This window comes from Squalius cephalus (assembly GCF_949319135.1).
Source record: "Squalius cephalus genome assembly, chromosome: 2".
Classification (NCBI taxonomy): Eukaryota; Metazoa; Chordata; class Actinopteri; order Cypriniformes; family Leuciscidae; genus Squalius; species Squalius cephalus.
Window position 1 is genome coordinate 17,398,863 of NC_137123.1, and position 17,382 is coordinate 17,416,244.

The 17,382-nt window shown below is 37.6% G+C and overlaps 1 protein-coding gene across 10 annotated transcripts in view; it reads right to left on the minus strand.

Moving 5' to 3' along the window:
* The window catches only part of inpp4b (inositol polyphosphate-4-phosphatase type II B), a 173,914-nt gene that overhangs the window by 85,278 nt on the left and 71,254 nt on the right, over positions 1-17,382 (minus strand). For all 10 annotated transcript variants that reach the window (XM_079895337.1, XM_079895338.1, XM_079895334.1 and 7 more), the window contains 2 exons: positions 13,199-13,268; positions 6,755-6,902 (listed from right to left, as the gene is read on the minus strand). In XM_079895337.1, coding sequence (XP_079751463.1) covers positions 6,755-6,902; positions 13,199-13,268 — 218 coding nt within the window. The remainder of the gene's footprint in view (positions 1-6,754; positions 6,903-13,198; positions 13,269-17,382) is intronic.

Genomic DNA, 17,382 nt, shown 5'->3' on the forward strand with positions numbered 1-17,382 from the left:
AACAATGATTCATTTTCATGTAAATTCAAAGTCTCTGTGATACTTTTAATAATAATTTCAGCAATGTGATTAGCATCTTCAAAAGGAGGCAAAGGTGACAAGAGCTGCAGAAATGAGCAGAAAATAGAGAGATTAATGTTTCTATTGAACTCTGTTAAAGGTAAGAGCAGGTCCCAATATTTTTTCCCCTAATAATCCTGAATCTTATCCTCAATTATTTAAAGCCTAAGTGGGTTTATGTGCAACTAATATCAAACAGAAAATGATGATTGTTTTTGCCGAAGAGATACCGTTAATTGCTTCCAGCATATATGTGCACAACTACAAGTAGTTTAGCAAAGACATTAAACTGATTAAAAGTGATAGCAAAGACTACCGTTCGAGCAGTATTTTAACTTAATTTCCAAATATCCATATATCATACAGTATATCAATTTGATATGCTTTTCTTAACCCAACCACAATTAAAGTTCCAAATGCAATTTCAAATCTTAATTGAAGCAATTTGCAACAATATGATTTAAGCATTGATTAACGAAGCAAACGTAATCCACAGTGCGTATTGTATCTGAAATGTACATATGGGCTCATTTGAGTCTGGAAACACCACTGGGTAAGATTTATATCAATCTTTTTAAGTTTATTTTTCAAATTATTAAAAGTTTATATCATTTTTCACACGACACAAATGACGATATTTTGAGGAAGGCTTCAGCTGTTTTTGTTCATACAATGAAAGTCTCTGGGGTCCAAAACAACAAGATTGGACCCCATTGACTTTCATTGTCTGACCACGAAAAAGAAAAAAAAACGCTAAGACATTTTTCAAAATATCTACACACCCAGCAACGGTTTCCACGCGATATCTCCAGAGAGGAAAAAAGCTTATAGAGCTTATTTCAATGAAATGATCATACGATATTTTAGTTCATTAATGTTTTTGATGTAATATTTTGTATTTTAGGGGATTTGGAATTAAATTATATTTATGCTGTAGTTATAATCCATTTATTCACTTTTTCGGCATATACCTTAAGTTTGGTCTCTTTTTAAAGACGACACTTGTCATATTAAACAAGTTGTGTTCCAAATTTGAGGTTGATATCTCAAAAAATGAGCTTTCAGTAAGATTTTGTTTGGATGCAGTACCAAACGTTTCCCATTCATTTCCAATGCGGTCATTTTTGACCGCTAACAATACAAGTGTGACCATTTTCGAGTCATATACATGATTTGTGTGTGTGTTTGTTCACACAGCAAGTGCCAAAACATTTATCAAGTTTCGTTCCATTCAAATGGAGTAAAAAAATTCTAAAAAACATAAAACGTAATTTTTTTAAGCAAAAAAATGACCGAACAGCACCAGGGGGTTAAGAGAGGTTTTCAAAGATGTGCTGAAATGACATGTACGGTTTCATCTGAGGTTTAACAGGATAAACAGTGCAAATTAATGCAGGTAATTTAAAGATGTCTGCTTCAGCATACAGTCAGTCTCTTTCAAAAGACACAGAAGCCTTCAGAATGATCTATTCTGGTCTCGTTCTCATGGTCAAACAATGGTTATCTAAGGAAAATAGGTGAGAAGGAATTGTTATTACTTCATGCCGAGCCAAAGCTGTTAAAAGTCTGAGAAGATCTTGTGCTGAAGTTTGTCGAGCCACTTAAAAAAGCATCATATCTACCATCTTTTTTTGTTCAAAGGCTCAGACTTGAATTGTAATGCCGCTTTATCAGAATGTGCTTTGGGTGGAGCGGTGGCGATAATAAAAAAGAGATTTGTAGCGGAAAGAACACACACGGGGAGGAAGCGGAGGAAACTTCTGTTTCATATTTTATTGGGTTTGGGTGGATGAAAGACACACTGATAAAGAGCAGAGCTGAAACAAAAGATCTAAGTGGTATTGGAGTTAAAAAAACACATTACTTTGGCAGACGAGAGAGGAGAACACTGGAATGATGTCTATATGTTTTTGTACAGCGGGCCATCGCGGAAGCAGCCACTCCGAAGCCTTCATTTCATGGTGCGTTACGGCCACCGTTCACTTTCAATCACCGGAGGCTTTGTGTCTGCAATCAATTCCAGAAATGTGAAGGGAATAATAATTAACAACAGTACTTTCGAGTGACGGACACTCGCGGTGAAAGCAGACTAGTCTCGATGAGCACTTGTTTGTATAATGACGTTTCTTTATACAAGCGTTCCCTTGAGTTCACGTTCGGCTACATCAAGAGAAAAGCTGATGATTTCCAGAGCACTGATATTGCGGTTAGCGGGGGGGGGGGGGGGGGGGATCATCATTTTGAGTTGATAAAGTAATACACTGATGATGAAACTGCAAAATACACTGACCTCAGGGTTAATCGACTTAAACGAGGGAAAAAATATAATTTGGAGATAGATGCCAAATGATGTGATAAAAATGTCTATTTTTTTTCTCTCCGAAATAGCGCTTTCTCCTGCCAAAACCTGTGTATGGGCTGTCAATGTCAAAAAAAGAGTGAATGTAAAGAAAAAGTGAGTCTCAGCACAGCCCTTCAGCGAACATTATCACATCAACACTGCAAACAAACTGGCCTATAAACCGTGGAGAATGAAAGTTATCCGTCATTCATCTCAATGACATGAGGCATCTTTTAAATGCGATTGTCATGTGACTAATCACTCTGTAGCCACAGGGAAATGGCATCATGACAACACTGACAGACTGGGGGCAACACAGGAACACACACTATCCTGAACGGTGATGTCAAAGACGGCAGACAGGGAACTTCTCCAAGTATATAAAGCAGCGTATAAAGTATGAAGTATATGGACACACTGGCAAAACATTTATTATAATACAGGATGAAAAGTATTTCTTACAGCAAACGGGGAAAAGATGAAAGAAAAAAAAGTCAATTAATGAAATGATAAAAATTTAAGTAAACGTTATTTATATATTTACTTACATATTGATTTTTAATTCACTTTAAAAAATAAATAAATACCAGACACTGGCAAAACATCTATTATAGTATATAATGAAAAATTGCTACTTTTTTCTTACAAAATAGAAGAAAATTTGTACAAGCATATTTCAATAGAAGAAAAATGTAAATAAAATAATTATGTATTACATTTTTTCAAGGAAAATTTGATTTCTCACTGCATGATCCCTTTAAGCAGAGTAAATAGCTTTAATTTGGATGTCATGTTGACTGGTGAAGGACACATGCACTGAAGAATGACACCAGATTCCACAGTGAATTTGCATTGACGTCAGTCCGATGAAAGCGCATGTAAACACTGATAAACAAAAGTAGAGAAAGCTCTCTCTCATTCATAATAAACAAACACTAGCTTTTTACAATTGCGAAAAAAAAAAAAAAAGTGAGTGTCTGGGCAAAAGCCGGTGCCGTGATGTTGTGGGCGGATGCCAGTTACAAACCCAGAGTATGACTAACATTAACAGTGATGCTTAGCAAACACAACTAATGATACACTATCAGCATCGCGTTGTGTTCAATTTCTTCATTTTTCCAAACACATTGAGACATGAAGCTCTTTTAAGCGCTTATGCCATTGTGGTTAAACCAGAGCCAACAAAAGCAGCAGAAACGGGCTTAAAGGTGAATGTGGTACCTAGGCCGATAATGAGATGTCTAGGGATAGAAATGTCTGCTAAAGTTACCAGTCTGTAGCAGGGAGAGCAGGTGTGGAGGCCAAATAGCCTCCCTGAATAATGCACACATGATGATAATTGCTTAGCAGGGTCTGATCTATGGGAGCTCCAGTCTGGGAATGTGCGTCTCGCCGAGTTAACGATCTCAGATTCTTCAATGGACAAACACACACGTCCTGGTCTGGCTTACAATGATTTTGTTGTAGATGAAAACTATGTGTCTATGCTAATATCTGTCGACTTTGGGGAAGTTGCTGCAGATAATGGTGCACGCTGAGAAGTGTTTTGCATGTGCATAAAGCCAGAAGCTCTGGGGAAAGTGCGAGAGCAGGAAACAAAGAGCAAATTAAGCAGTGGGATCTTTCAGCATTTTGCTCTGCAGTGAGAAACAGGCTCACGAATGGTTTAGGTTTAAATAATATTGGGCAAAAATCTGAATTTAAACAACTGACTCCATTCGTGTGAATTTCAACTGAATTGACTACGTATTCAACAGGATTTTGAACTGCAATGACAGGAAGCAGAATTTATTGAAATTAAATCACAGAATCGCACAGAAGTTTTAGAAACAATACAATTTTTTTAAATGATTTATGACGCACAATTTTGTGGTGACAGGGTTTGAGGAGTCCCGGCCAAAAAAATTGCATTGTACCTATTTAATATATATATAAGGGGTGTAACGATACGCGTATTCGTATTGAACCGCTCGGTACGAGGCTTTCGGTTCGGTGTTCGGTACGCATTTTCAAACCGAACGGTTCGTTGGACCATTTTTCCTGCCGACCAAAATTTTATTTCAAATGTAGGCGCGTTGCGCGTGGCAAGCGCGCTCATAATGTAAGAGACGCTGGCGCGACCACAACATTGCCCAACATCAAATGGCAAACGTAATGAAAGCGGAACGAAACTGCTCGTTATTGTGTGGTTGAAGGACCGTTTATCAGTTTGGACCAGTGCAGCGCGAGCCGATCATGATCAAGCGACACTGTTACTACACAGCGCTAATAAGAGATCCAGTAAAGAAAGCATTTGAATTCGCCACAGAAGTAATAACATCGCTGCGAGATCTAGTGAGAAACATTCACATTTCTCTGTTATTAACGGATCAAACAGCGCGTGGAAACTAGGAAGAAACATTGTGCCATGAATGAACTATCCAGTGTCCACAGATCAGCAACATTCACCATGGATTTACTGTAGGAATAGTAGGCATAATGCCTTCAAGTAACATTACGTTGGTTTTATTTTGACATTATGAATACAGTTGCTGCCCTCAAATGTTAATCTGAACTAAAATAAACCTTTGTTTATTTACTACAATATGTTTAACTACTACAATATTACATTTCATTTTTTCCAAGGAGCTGTTTTGTTTTATATGCTCCTAAATAGAGTCAATTATAGCTCTAGAATTGCTCAAAGTAAAAAAATATCATACTTTATGATGTTAGTTTTAATAAAAAAAAAATTTTTTTAAAAATTAAATCAAGGAAATTTCTCTGGCATTTCTTTATTTTTACTGTATCAAAAACGTACCAAACCGAACCGTGACACAAGTGTATTGTATCGAACCGTGAATTTTGTGAACCGTTACACCCCTAATATATATACACACACACACACACACACACACACACACACACACATATATATATATATATATATATATATATATATATATATATATATATATATATACACACACACATATATATATATATATATATATATATATATATATATATATATATACACACACACACACACACACACACACACATATATATATATATATATATATATATATATATATATATATATATATACACACACACATACATATATATATATATATATATATATATATATATATATATATATATATATATATATATATATATAAATAATGGAATAAAAAAGGTTTTCTCGATTTAGTTCCGATCACACGTCCAAGCACTCATGGACAGTGAACTGGTGGTCATGTCACTTCCTATCATCAACTGTCAATAAAATAATCATAAATGGCAAAACATCTCTTGCTGCACCATCTGAAGACATGCTAGTTCTGCAGCATTGATCTGACATGCAACGACACTTTCCACTTTCTTTCAGAGATTTTCATCAAGGTGTGTAATCACACATGCATCGGATTGAACTGCATAGGAGCTGTGTTCTTTAAAAAGCACATCTATGCTCTGTGTCAGAGTGTATTATTGACTGCTGTGCTTTAAAAAGTGCCATTTCCTGCGATGCGCCCTTGTTCTTTTCACCTCGCGATTCCACGCGGCTCAATTCTCTTTTAGATTTTCTTTTACGCTCAGGTAACAACGCTCCCACAATGAGACAGAGGGAGGAGAGAAAGCAAAGGTAAAATGAAAGAAAAGCAAGAGAGGGAGAGGTGGTTGAGTTTCCGAGAGAGAGGACAGGCGCTCTCCTTTGAAGTGTTAAACATCCTTGAATAATTTAGTGCAGGCTAAGTATAGCTCTAAAACAGCCATTTCCATCTCTGAAATAAACCCTCGCTCGACATGCACACAGCATCTCACTCCGACTGCCTTTTGTGTTGCACTCCTTCTTCCAAACAATTCCAGCTTCGCCCAACCTTCACTTCAACCCGTTCTTCTAGGAGTGGGAATCACCAGGGATCTTACGAGACAATGCATTCGCGACACTTCAGCCGCCATGTTGTTTGCAGTAGGATATTCATATGATTTACACATGCACTGCAAATGCTAAAAATGCCACTATTAAAATGCAAGTACAAGTTGTTCCTGTAGTTCAAGCATGACGCTAAAAACGCAACACTGTTGGTTAAAAGCATCTGGCACATGAATAAATAAAATTTTCAATATATTAATTTCACAGTAACACTTACAGTGTATTCATATTTACAGTGAAGGCTGCTCTTCACACAAGACACTGCATTGAACATCTAGAACAAACGTTTATACAGTAGGCCTTTTAACTCCCGATATATCACCCAAGACGAATTTATTCCTATGGGTGTAAAACTCTTGGTGCCGCTTTAATGATCTTGCCTCCTTCACTGTCCTGTTTCCTAGCCGTCCTCTCATCGGTCTGAATCTTACCTGCAGGTGTCCTCCTGAATGTAGAGGGCGATGAGCTGCTTCGGGACGCTGAAGGACAGGGTGCACTCCGCCATCTGTTCCCGCACCAACATCCATTTACTGTCCACCGTCTGAAACCTGTACACCTTACACACCGCGTTCTTAAACACTGATGGAGAGAGAGAAACATTAGGTGTATTACAGATGTATTTACATATGATAATTTTGGCAAAGTACAGTGAATAACGACTTCAATTTCAGCCTATTCCTTACATAAAGCCACTGACTTCAGCTAAGCAGCTGGACAGAGAAAGTGGAGGAAACTACCAAGTACCAACTACCAAGGGGTAGTACAGTAAATAAATAATAAATAAAAGAGGGCCCAAGACTGAGCCTTGGGGAACACCAGTGGTAACTTGCGATGGCTTAGATCTGAAGTTTTTGAATTGTACAAACTGATAATGCTCTTATCAGAGATGAGGCAACAGCAGAAGAAGTTGTTTCCTCTATAGCATGAAATCATGCTTCTCGTCAACGCTTCGCTCCACAAGCGAGTCAACGGAGCAGGCCACACACCTGAGTGGAAATCTGCAAGTATCACACAAGCATTTATTCTACACTTTTCCTAATACTAGAGTTGCTTAAATGTTGATCATTTTTGATCGTCATAGTTTAAGCATGAGATTCCTATAAAATACACAGAGGGGAAAAGTCTAACTCCAGTTAGAGCTTAAAAAAGGGGTTTTGATGTATAAAGCTGGTATATGCACTGGAAAAAAGTCTGACTTGCATAAAAAAATGGCTAAACAGTGAGAAAAATAGAACTAACATAAAATGAACCTACATAGCTAATTTTAAACGAGTCTTTACTGTTGCCCCTGTGTGTATCTATTAATTGCAATTATATGTTACGATGTTGAAATAATCTAGACTGATTTATACAAAATGTATTGCATTAACAATATTTTTAATTAACCTATTTTGGTAACACTTTACAATAAGGTACAATTTGTTAATGCATTAGCTGACATTAACTCAAAGTATTTATTATTCTTTGTTAATAATAGTTAATAAAAATCTGATTGTTCATTGTTTGTTCATGTAAGTTCACACTGCATTAATTAGAGTTAACAAACACAACTTTAGATTTAAAAATGTATTAGTAAACGTTGAAATTAGGCTCCATCTGCAGGTCCCATCTGCATTTTAATTCTGTTAGACCTTTCCTCTGCATTTTACACAATCTCTCACAGTACTCTCATTTCACAACTGTCTGCTCTTGGTATCTCTGAAACTACCCTCTCTTGGTTCACTTCCAACCTGTCAGACTGTCAGCATTACATCTCTATCAGCCAGACTAAGTCGACTACTGCCCCTGCCTCACATGGTGTTCCCAGGGTTCTGTTCTTGGACCTTTACTCTTCATAATCTACATGCTTTGACTGGGTAGCATTATCCGTCATCATGGCTTTAACTTCCATTGCTATGCAGATGACACCCAACTTTACATCGGTTCTCAACGCAATGCTTCTTTCCCCACCAACTCCATATCGACTTGTATTGATGATATAAATGCTTGGATGACCAGTCATTTTCTCTTTGAACTCAACACTGATAAAACAGATATACTTCTTGTTGGTTCACCTCAAATTACATCCCGTTTCTGTGTTTCAATGTTATTATTGCTGAGGTCTTGGTTTGACCTTCCACCACTGTTACACACCTGGGTATAATCTTTGATTCTTCTCTCTCCTTCCTTCATCACATTTCCTCACTAAGTCTGCCTTCTTTCACCTGTTTTTAAATGTCAATGACGCTGAGACCCTAGTTCACGCTTAACTACTGTAATTCTCTTTTCTCTGGCTTACCCAACACAACAATAAATAAGCTATATAATAGGGTCCTCACATATAAGAAGAAATCTTTCCACATTACTCACCTCAGTTTATTATGTTATCTACCTTAGTTTATCTGCAATGTTTCTTTGTCTACTGTCATGTTTATTTGTTATGATATTGTAAAGTGACCTTGAGTTTGCAGAAAGCCACTATATAAAATAAATGTATTATTATAACTAATTTTAACAAAAGTTTCTTCATTATAAAAGAGAACAAAAAACCTAAAATTGTGACACCCATGAAGTGAAATCATTTGGACCCTGTCTAAAGTAAATAATCTCACACCATTTCACAACTATGTTGCCCAAGTCTTCATAAGAAATATGATCAAACAGATATTTGTCTTTCATTTATGTAAAAAAAAAAACAAGTATTATTCTTTTCACTAATGCAACTTAAGCTTACTACACTGTATTATTATTATTAAAATACATTATATATAATACAAATCACACACACACACACACACACAAAATGCTCATTTATAACTTTTTAACTAAAGAAAAATGTTGTATTAAAACAAACCAAAGGCTTTTGGACCCCACTGAAAATGTACATACATACATATTTCCTTTTTTCTTAAAAAATATATTTTTGACCAACATAACATTGTGAGAGCTGTCTTTAATAGAAGCAGAAAGTACAGAAAGGTAGTTCACTAAGGATGTCGAGTGAAGACAGAGACAGATGGACGCGTGACCTCGAGAGGAGGAGAACTGAACGCAAACTCCCTCATCCAGCGCTGTGGAGGATTAACCTCTGACCTCTAATCCGACGGCCAATCGGATCGCAGCATCTCTGTCTGCTCAAGCTCTTAGGGAAATGACTTTGTGTTGCGTTAGTGTTGAAGCACAGCGGATGTCCAGGGGTTGGGGTGACGGGGACAAATTTCATTAGTCAGTCTTTCAGAAGCAGCAGAGACTAACATATTTTGACAAGAAGCTGCGTGACTAACACAACAGCCATCCACAACGGCAATGACATTCAATACGGTTACAGCACCAGCAAATAAACACTGCAAAACATCAGATACGAAGATAACACCGAACACCCTGGACTTCTAGAGAGACCCGTCTGCCGTTCCCGGCATCGCATCCATCCATCACATCACAGCAGCTCATAAATAAAGAAATGACCTTCTACAGAGTTTGTTTCTCAGGGAACTTTCAGAGACTTCGGGTTTATTCACTCACAAATAAAGTGCCAAATCTATTCAAACTCTCTTTTCTTCACTGTGCAAAACAAATGTACACTGACTACATTGAAATGGCATTAAAGCTGATGTCTTTGGCGATTTCCCCCAATACTGTTTATCCTGATGTGTTACCTGAGGTAATTAAGCTAATGAGCTGCTGGCAGTTAAGATAAGCAATCACACACCGTTCAGCAATCAGACGCCGCACAATATACTCCATGATCCCAACAATACGCATGGCAATCCAAACGGAACTGAACAATTCTGCTTCCGATTCTACTTAACCATTCCTAAACGTTTCCATTACTGATTATTTAATTGCTCACCCACATAATTAGACCCAAGACTAAATAAAAATGCTAAATTAAAGGGGTGGTATAATGCCCTTTTCACAAGATGTAAAATAAGTCTTTGATGTCCCCAGAGTGTGTATGTGAGGTTTTAGCTCAAAATACCCCACAGATATTTTTATATAGCATATTAAAATCATCACTTTTTGAGGGTGAGCAAAAATGCATCGTTTTTGTGTGTGTCCCTTTACATGCAAATGAGCTGCTGCTCCCGGCACAGGGGGCGGAGCTTCAACAGCTCGTGTCCTTTTACCTCACACAGACATGCACTGAAAACTTTTAGCTTTTTATGTTTTTATGAGTCAGACAATGATGGAGAGACTCAAGAAGAAGTGACAACATGTAGAATGCAACAGGACATTTCTGAATGTTTAGTTGATTAATTTATTTAGCTTATGTGTAGTTATCTTCTAGTCATCAATTAGCATATTCTGCCATGATAATCTATAAATTTTGTTCCGGGGACGGGGTTTATGTAAATTTTTAGGGTTAACAGTGATGTCACTAACCCGGGAGGAAGCTCTTGTAGTCTCTACCAGCCGTTTGTTGTAGTCCTTAAAAAACGATTTCTTTAAAAGCAAATATCTCCCTTTGCTTTGAACTTTGAGCATTGTAACTTTGCAGATGTTGCTATGCTCAAACAGCAACATTACACACTAACTAAAGTTAGAAAAGTGAAATCGTAATCAACCACCCCTTTAAAACAACACTATTTTTGATTGCATATTTAGTCTTTATTAAAGCACCATTTATTCCAACTAAACTTCCCTAGAGTAGGAAACTGGGCCTGAAAAAAGGGAGCCAACAAATGCTCAGTGAAAAAAAAAAACTGGTGCTTCAGAAAATGTTTATGTTATGAGATGTTTTAGCTTCAATTACACAAATGAGGGTTCAACTATCTAGGAATAAACACGGAAGAACATAAGGTGAACTCAAACTACATCATGCTTTAGAAAGAGTCATAACCAACCATAACCAAACCTAGACAGTAATGAGATGAAACAGCAAGCAAAGGGAGATGTTTCCTCCTGCCTCATGTATCATCTCTCGAGTTGCAGGAGAGATCACAAACTGCTCAAATCCACCAAGACACAAAAGCCAACGAACTCAATATGAACTCATGAATTTCTCATCAGATTCTCTGAAGCCTGAATGATCTGAGCTGCAATCCACATTCATTTATAGCTCTATAGTTTGACTCTATTTCAACAACTAGGGCTGTCGCGATAACCACAAAATTGTAAAACCGCGCTACTGAGAAGCCAACTGCAGAGGAATGCAAGTAACCGTAGCAACCGCGATATTCGCATGTTTTCTTTTTTCATAAACTATACCCTTCTTGTTTTGAACTTTGTGCATGTGTATTAAATGTTAAATAAGTTAATAATGATAACAATACTGTTTTTATCATGGTGATTTGCACGTAAGACTTAACAGACAGTGAATGAGAGAGATCGACTGAGCGCGTGCGATTACCTGCGTCTGTCTTTGAGGTCAAGTCAAGTCATATATATGCGTGAAAAGCTTTCCGTGTCCAAGGAAAGCGAAATATTTGTCGTGTCATCCTCTTAGCGTTTAAGGGGATTTACCATGAATGGCATCAGCGACAGCGCTGGTCGGCATTCCACAGCGCGAGGAAGCCGCGGGAATCAAAAAGCAGCGAGTCACGCATTGAATCAATGCACTTTAAGCGTCAGCTTCAGCGTTACCCATGCGACGCATTGCTGGTCAGCTCAGCCTTGAAAAGTGGAGCTTAACAACTTGATTCATTACTATCTTTTAAAGAATCAGCGTTTTTGAATGTGTTCGTTGAATGAACGGTTTAATGATTCACTCAAAGACAGTGTCATAGCAATGTAATGCGCGCTGATTTACAGCCTTTCAATGCGCAGAGACGCTGTTTAGTTTCGGTTACATTGGTTACTGAAAATGTAGGCTACTCGTTTTTGTGCATGCTGACCACATGGTAAAACCTATTTATATAGCAACAAATAAATATAAATATATCTAAATAAATAAATAAATGGTGATAATACCGCATACCACGCTATTGAGCCACTCAAAATTACCGCAAGGGAAATTCCTTCACCGCGACAGCCCTACAACAGCCTCGTTTTGCAATTCTTTGTAACTCTTTGAAAGGAAGTGAAGAACTATAGACCTGAGCAATAAAATACTTCAATAGGAAGTATACATCATATCTACCAATTATAGTTTGGCTGGTTAGCATGACCCAGTTAACCGCTGATGGTAGATGGTTGCTAAAAAGCTTCTCCATTCACAACTGATGGCCATCTTCAAATACATTTTATTGACATAAATTGGAAATACTCCATTAAATGATACACTGCTCTTAAAAATAAAGGTTCTTTCCTGGATCAGTGGTATTTATTGAACCTGGAAAAAGGTTATCAATATGTCATTAAAATGTTGGTTCTTTTAAGAACTGTTCACAAAAAGGTTCTTTAGGGAACCCAAAATGGTTCGTCTATGGCATCGCTGTGAAAACACAAAATAAACCTTGTTTTTAAGAATGTAAGCTCTAAAGTTTAGAGTCTGTAAAATGTTTAAATGTTTTTGAACAAAGTCTCTTATGCCCACTAAGTCAGCATTTATTTGATCAAAAATACAGATTTTTTTTTTAAATATTATTACAATTTAAAATAACTGTTTACTATGTGAAAATATTATGAAATATAATTTATTCCTGTGATCAAAGCTGAATTTTCAGCATCATTACTCCAGTCTTCAGTGTCACATGATCCTTCAGAAATCACTCTAGGTTTTGCTGCTCAAGAAACATTTCTGATTATTATTATCAATGCTGAAAACAGTTGTGCTTCTTCATATTTCTGTGGAAACTGTCACATTTTTTTCAGGATTCTTTGATGAATATACATTTCAAAAGAACAGCATTTACTTGAAATACAGCAGATTACTCTCTAGTCTCTATCTTCAGGTATTATAACCCTTAAAACACAAAACGCCCAAACCACAAAATATAAAGCATTTTTTAACTCACCAGAATTCATTATTGGTCCGTTATCCTTGTCATTAATGGTTCCATGCGACGACTCGTACACCAGCGTGCACTGTGGGAAAAAACAAGATTGTGCATTTGAGATTGAAGGTCATTTGTCACTGATTATTAGATGTCAACATAATGACTACTACTCTAAATACGACCAACGACACCAGAGACTCTCGTGACTCTCTCTCCCCGTCTCATGAGCCGAACGAACAGAGACAAGCTGTCACCTGCACCACTGCTCAGATAATAGAGGAGTTCTCCAAGTGTCCCAGAGCGCCAATGTAAGCAATACAGGAGAGGAGAGACCCTCACGAAAGCTCAAGACAAACACGATCCTCCATCAACATCACCCACAGCGCTTATGACCTAATCACTTGAAATGCACACCCTGCATCAGGGTTTAGTGCGATGACGGATGAGTCTTCACGTCTCATTAGGTCTCATGACCTTGGATGGGTCTTGTGAGAGTTTCCGGACTGGCATAAAGCTTAAAAAAAAAAAAAAACAAGAGTCGCGATCAGTCCATGTTTTATGAACAGTCATGTTCTGTGGCAGATCCTACTCAAATATACATCAGCCCTGACCCACATTCCCTCTTGAAGAACAAAGTGAATCACTTCTGAAGCCCACAGATCAAATAAAACCACAACGGCTTTGAGTCAATACATAGACAGACACATGTTACAGTAAAGCACAAAAAGCCCTTATTGTGCAATCAATTTTACAACTTCAATGAATATCTATCAGTCGTTGGGTCTGTCGGTCTGTCTATCCATCTATCCATCCGTCTATCTGTCTGTCTATCCATCAATCCATCCATCCATGCATCTACCTGTCTATCCATCCATCCATCCGTCTATCCATCCATCTACCTGTCCATCATCCATCCATCCATCCATCCATCCATCTGTCTATCCATCCATCAATCCATCCATCCATCCATCCATCTACCTGACTATCCATCCATCCATCCATCTGTCTGTCTGTCTTATATCTATCCATCCACCCATCCATCCATCCATCCATCCATCTGTCTGTCTGTCTTATATCCATCCATCCATCCATCCATCCATCTGTCTGTCTGTCTTATATCCATCCATCCATCCATCCATCCATCTATCTTTCTATCTATCTATCTGTCTGGCCATCCATCCATCCATCCAGACAATCTTAAGTAAAAAAAACACTAGTAGTATATTAATTTACACTAGGCATTCTCTATTTAAATCTTATAGGGGTGGTTGATTATGATTTCACTTTTCTAATTTTAGTTAGTGTGTAATGTTGCTGTTTGAGCATAAGCAACATCTGCAAAGTTACAGTGCTCAAAGTTCAAAGCAAAGGGAGATATTTGCTTTTAAAGAAATTGTTTTTTAAGGACTACAACAAACGGCTGGTAGGGACTACAAGAGCTTCCTCCCGGGTTACTGTAGTGACATCACAAACCCTAAAATTTACATAAACCCCGCCCCCTGAGCACGATTTATAGATTATCATGACAGAATATGCTAATCAATGACTATTAAAAGATAATGACACATAAGCTACATACATTCATCAACTAACCATTCAGAAATGTTGTCTACATGTTGTCACTTCTTCTTGAGTCTCTCCATCTTTCTGACTCCAGTTTGAACATAAAAGGCTAAAAGTTTTTTGAGGTAATAGGAGCTGATAACACACTTGAAGCTCCGCCCTCTGTGCCGGGAGCAGCAGCTCATTTGAATTTAAAGCGACAGACACAAAAACTGTACATTTTTGCTCACCCTCAAAAAGTGACAACTTTAACATGCTATATAAAAATATCTGTGGGGTATTTTGAGCTAAAACTTCACATACACACTCTGGGGACATCAGAGATTTATTTTACATCTTGTGAAAAGGGCATTATACCACCCCTTTAAAGGATAATTCCGGTATTTAGCACTTTGAGTCTATTTTCTAGTTTGTTTTGGATGAACTAGAGTGGTGGACACAGAAATTTTGACGATGGGCCCTGTCTTGACTTTTTGACTCGTTTAGAATCGCCTTTGACCGCTTCAGAGTGGCTGTCTATGGGCATGCATGAACATGTCCTTAAAACAACCCTTAACGTTCGTTTTCAAAACTGTGCAACTCACTGAGTGGTTAGTGGTGTTCGTGCATGTCCACCACTCTAGTTCATCCAAAACAAACTAGAAAATAGACTCAAAGTGCTAAATACCAGAATTATCCTTTAATGCTGCACAGTCTAAATATCCTTCATTTCCTTTCTCATGTCCAACATCCATCTCCATAATTCTCACACCCTTCTCCTTTTCTTCCCTACAGTATATTCTGTCTGTCTCTTTCATGCTGATTAATGAAGGTTAAAGGGTTTTGCTGATGGTCGTGTCAGTGTAAGTTATCGAGTTTAGGGGACATGAAGGGTGTCAGGCTGTCTGTCAGCGTAGTAATGCTCAATTCTCCATGACACACAGGGCAGCAGAAGCTGAAGACACACATATGGCTCATTTCCACATGCCCATCACATATGTCTAAATATACTGAATAAAATATTCAACTAACCAGTTTAGAGGATGTGAATCATATTGTTTTCTTTGATCAGAACAGCACAATTAAGCAAAACTGACGTCATCATCCTACAGGAAGTGACATCACCAATAGGTTCAAGAAGTATAGGCTACTATATATATATATACATATATATATATATATATACATATATATATATATATATATATATATATATATATATATATATATATATATATAAATAATAGTAGCCTATACTATATATATATATATATATATATATATATATATATACAGGGCCTGAAATTAACACCCGACCACACGCCAAATGCGGGTGAATTCTTCAATTGGCGGGTAACACTGTCAATCTACCTGCCACATTGGCAGGCAGCCAATGAGAATCGACCCTTTGCGGGGAGTTTGATTGACAGGCAATCTGGCCAATCATAATCCGCCTTTTTTTTGTCCAACAAAGCAGCCAGGAGAGTTCAACGATGGAGGATTTGAACTTGAAAAAACGGAGTGTACTGAGTAGGCCTACTGACATCTTTCCGCAGTTAAAACTTCATTCCTTCTTATGTTCATTCATGTTTATTTGATGCTATAAATTAACTAGAAGGAAGAGATGATCGGTTCACGAGCAGCTTTAACTTGAGGCACCACAGCTATCTGTCAAGACACATTACAGAGCCACAAAACGGTATTGTCTAAATTTCTTTAAAAATGACCAAATTTTAACGTTGAGACTTTGTTTAATATCAAAAGTAACCTGGACTGTCTTGTCTGTCAGCGTGTTGTCAGTGTCCTCTCTGCTGCGCGATGTGTTTTTCATTGCGTGAGATCATGGTTTGGCGTGAGCGCGCGCGGTGTAGCTTGTCGGACATAGCAACAGTAACTAAAGGGGCGAAGGTTTTTTTTGTGTGTGTGTGTTTTTTTGCAACTGTTCTTTGACATTCAAACGAAGTTGTATGTTTCGTTGGATTTTAGCTAAAAATGTGGCGGCACATTACTGGAGTAAAGAAAGCATCTGTGAAAGCAGCGCAGTTTGAGTGTTTCGGAACGTATGTGATCGGACATCGGAGAGAAAGATGCGTCTTCTCTGACTAAGTTACGTTTGAATGTGTGAGTTGTATTAAACTGTTGGTGAGATGAGATTAGATAATGCAACGCTGACATAGGCTACAGTACAATGACAGTTGCACAGATGTTGTGTCCAAATGTCCGGTAGCCTACCCGGTAACTTTACCAGTAATAACAATATAATTTAGTTCTGCTTAACGGTTCCTGAACGCTGTAACTAACAGCTGCCCAGCCATCAACACAGCCGCGTGTGATTTGTTTACATACGAGCTGCACTAGGTCTATATCTGTATTCTAAGAATTATTATTACTTGTATGGATCTCGTTAATAACTTGACAGCACTTAAATGTGTATTCTTACAAGTTAAAGAACAAATGTTTGTGCAAATCCTTTTTTTTTTCTTCACCTTTTATGAGGCCAAAAAAAAAAAAAAAAAATTGGCTGGTAAAAAGTCACTGTGGCGGGTGGATTTTTAAATCCACCTGCCACAGTGGCTGGTGGTCAAAAAAGTTAACTTCAGGCCCTGTATATATATATATATATATATATATATATATATATATATATATATAAACCATCA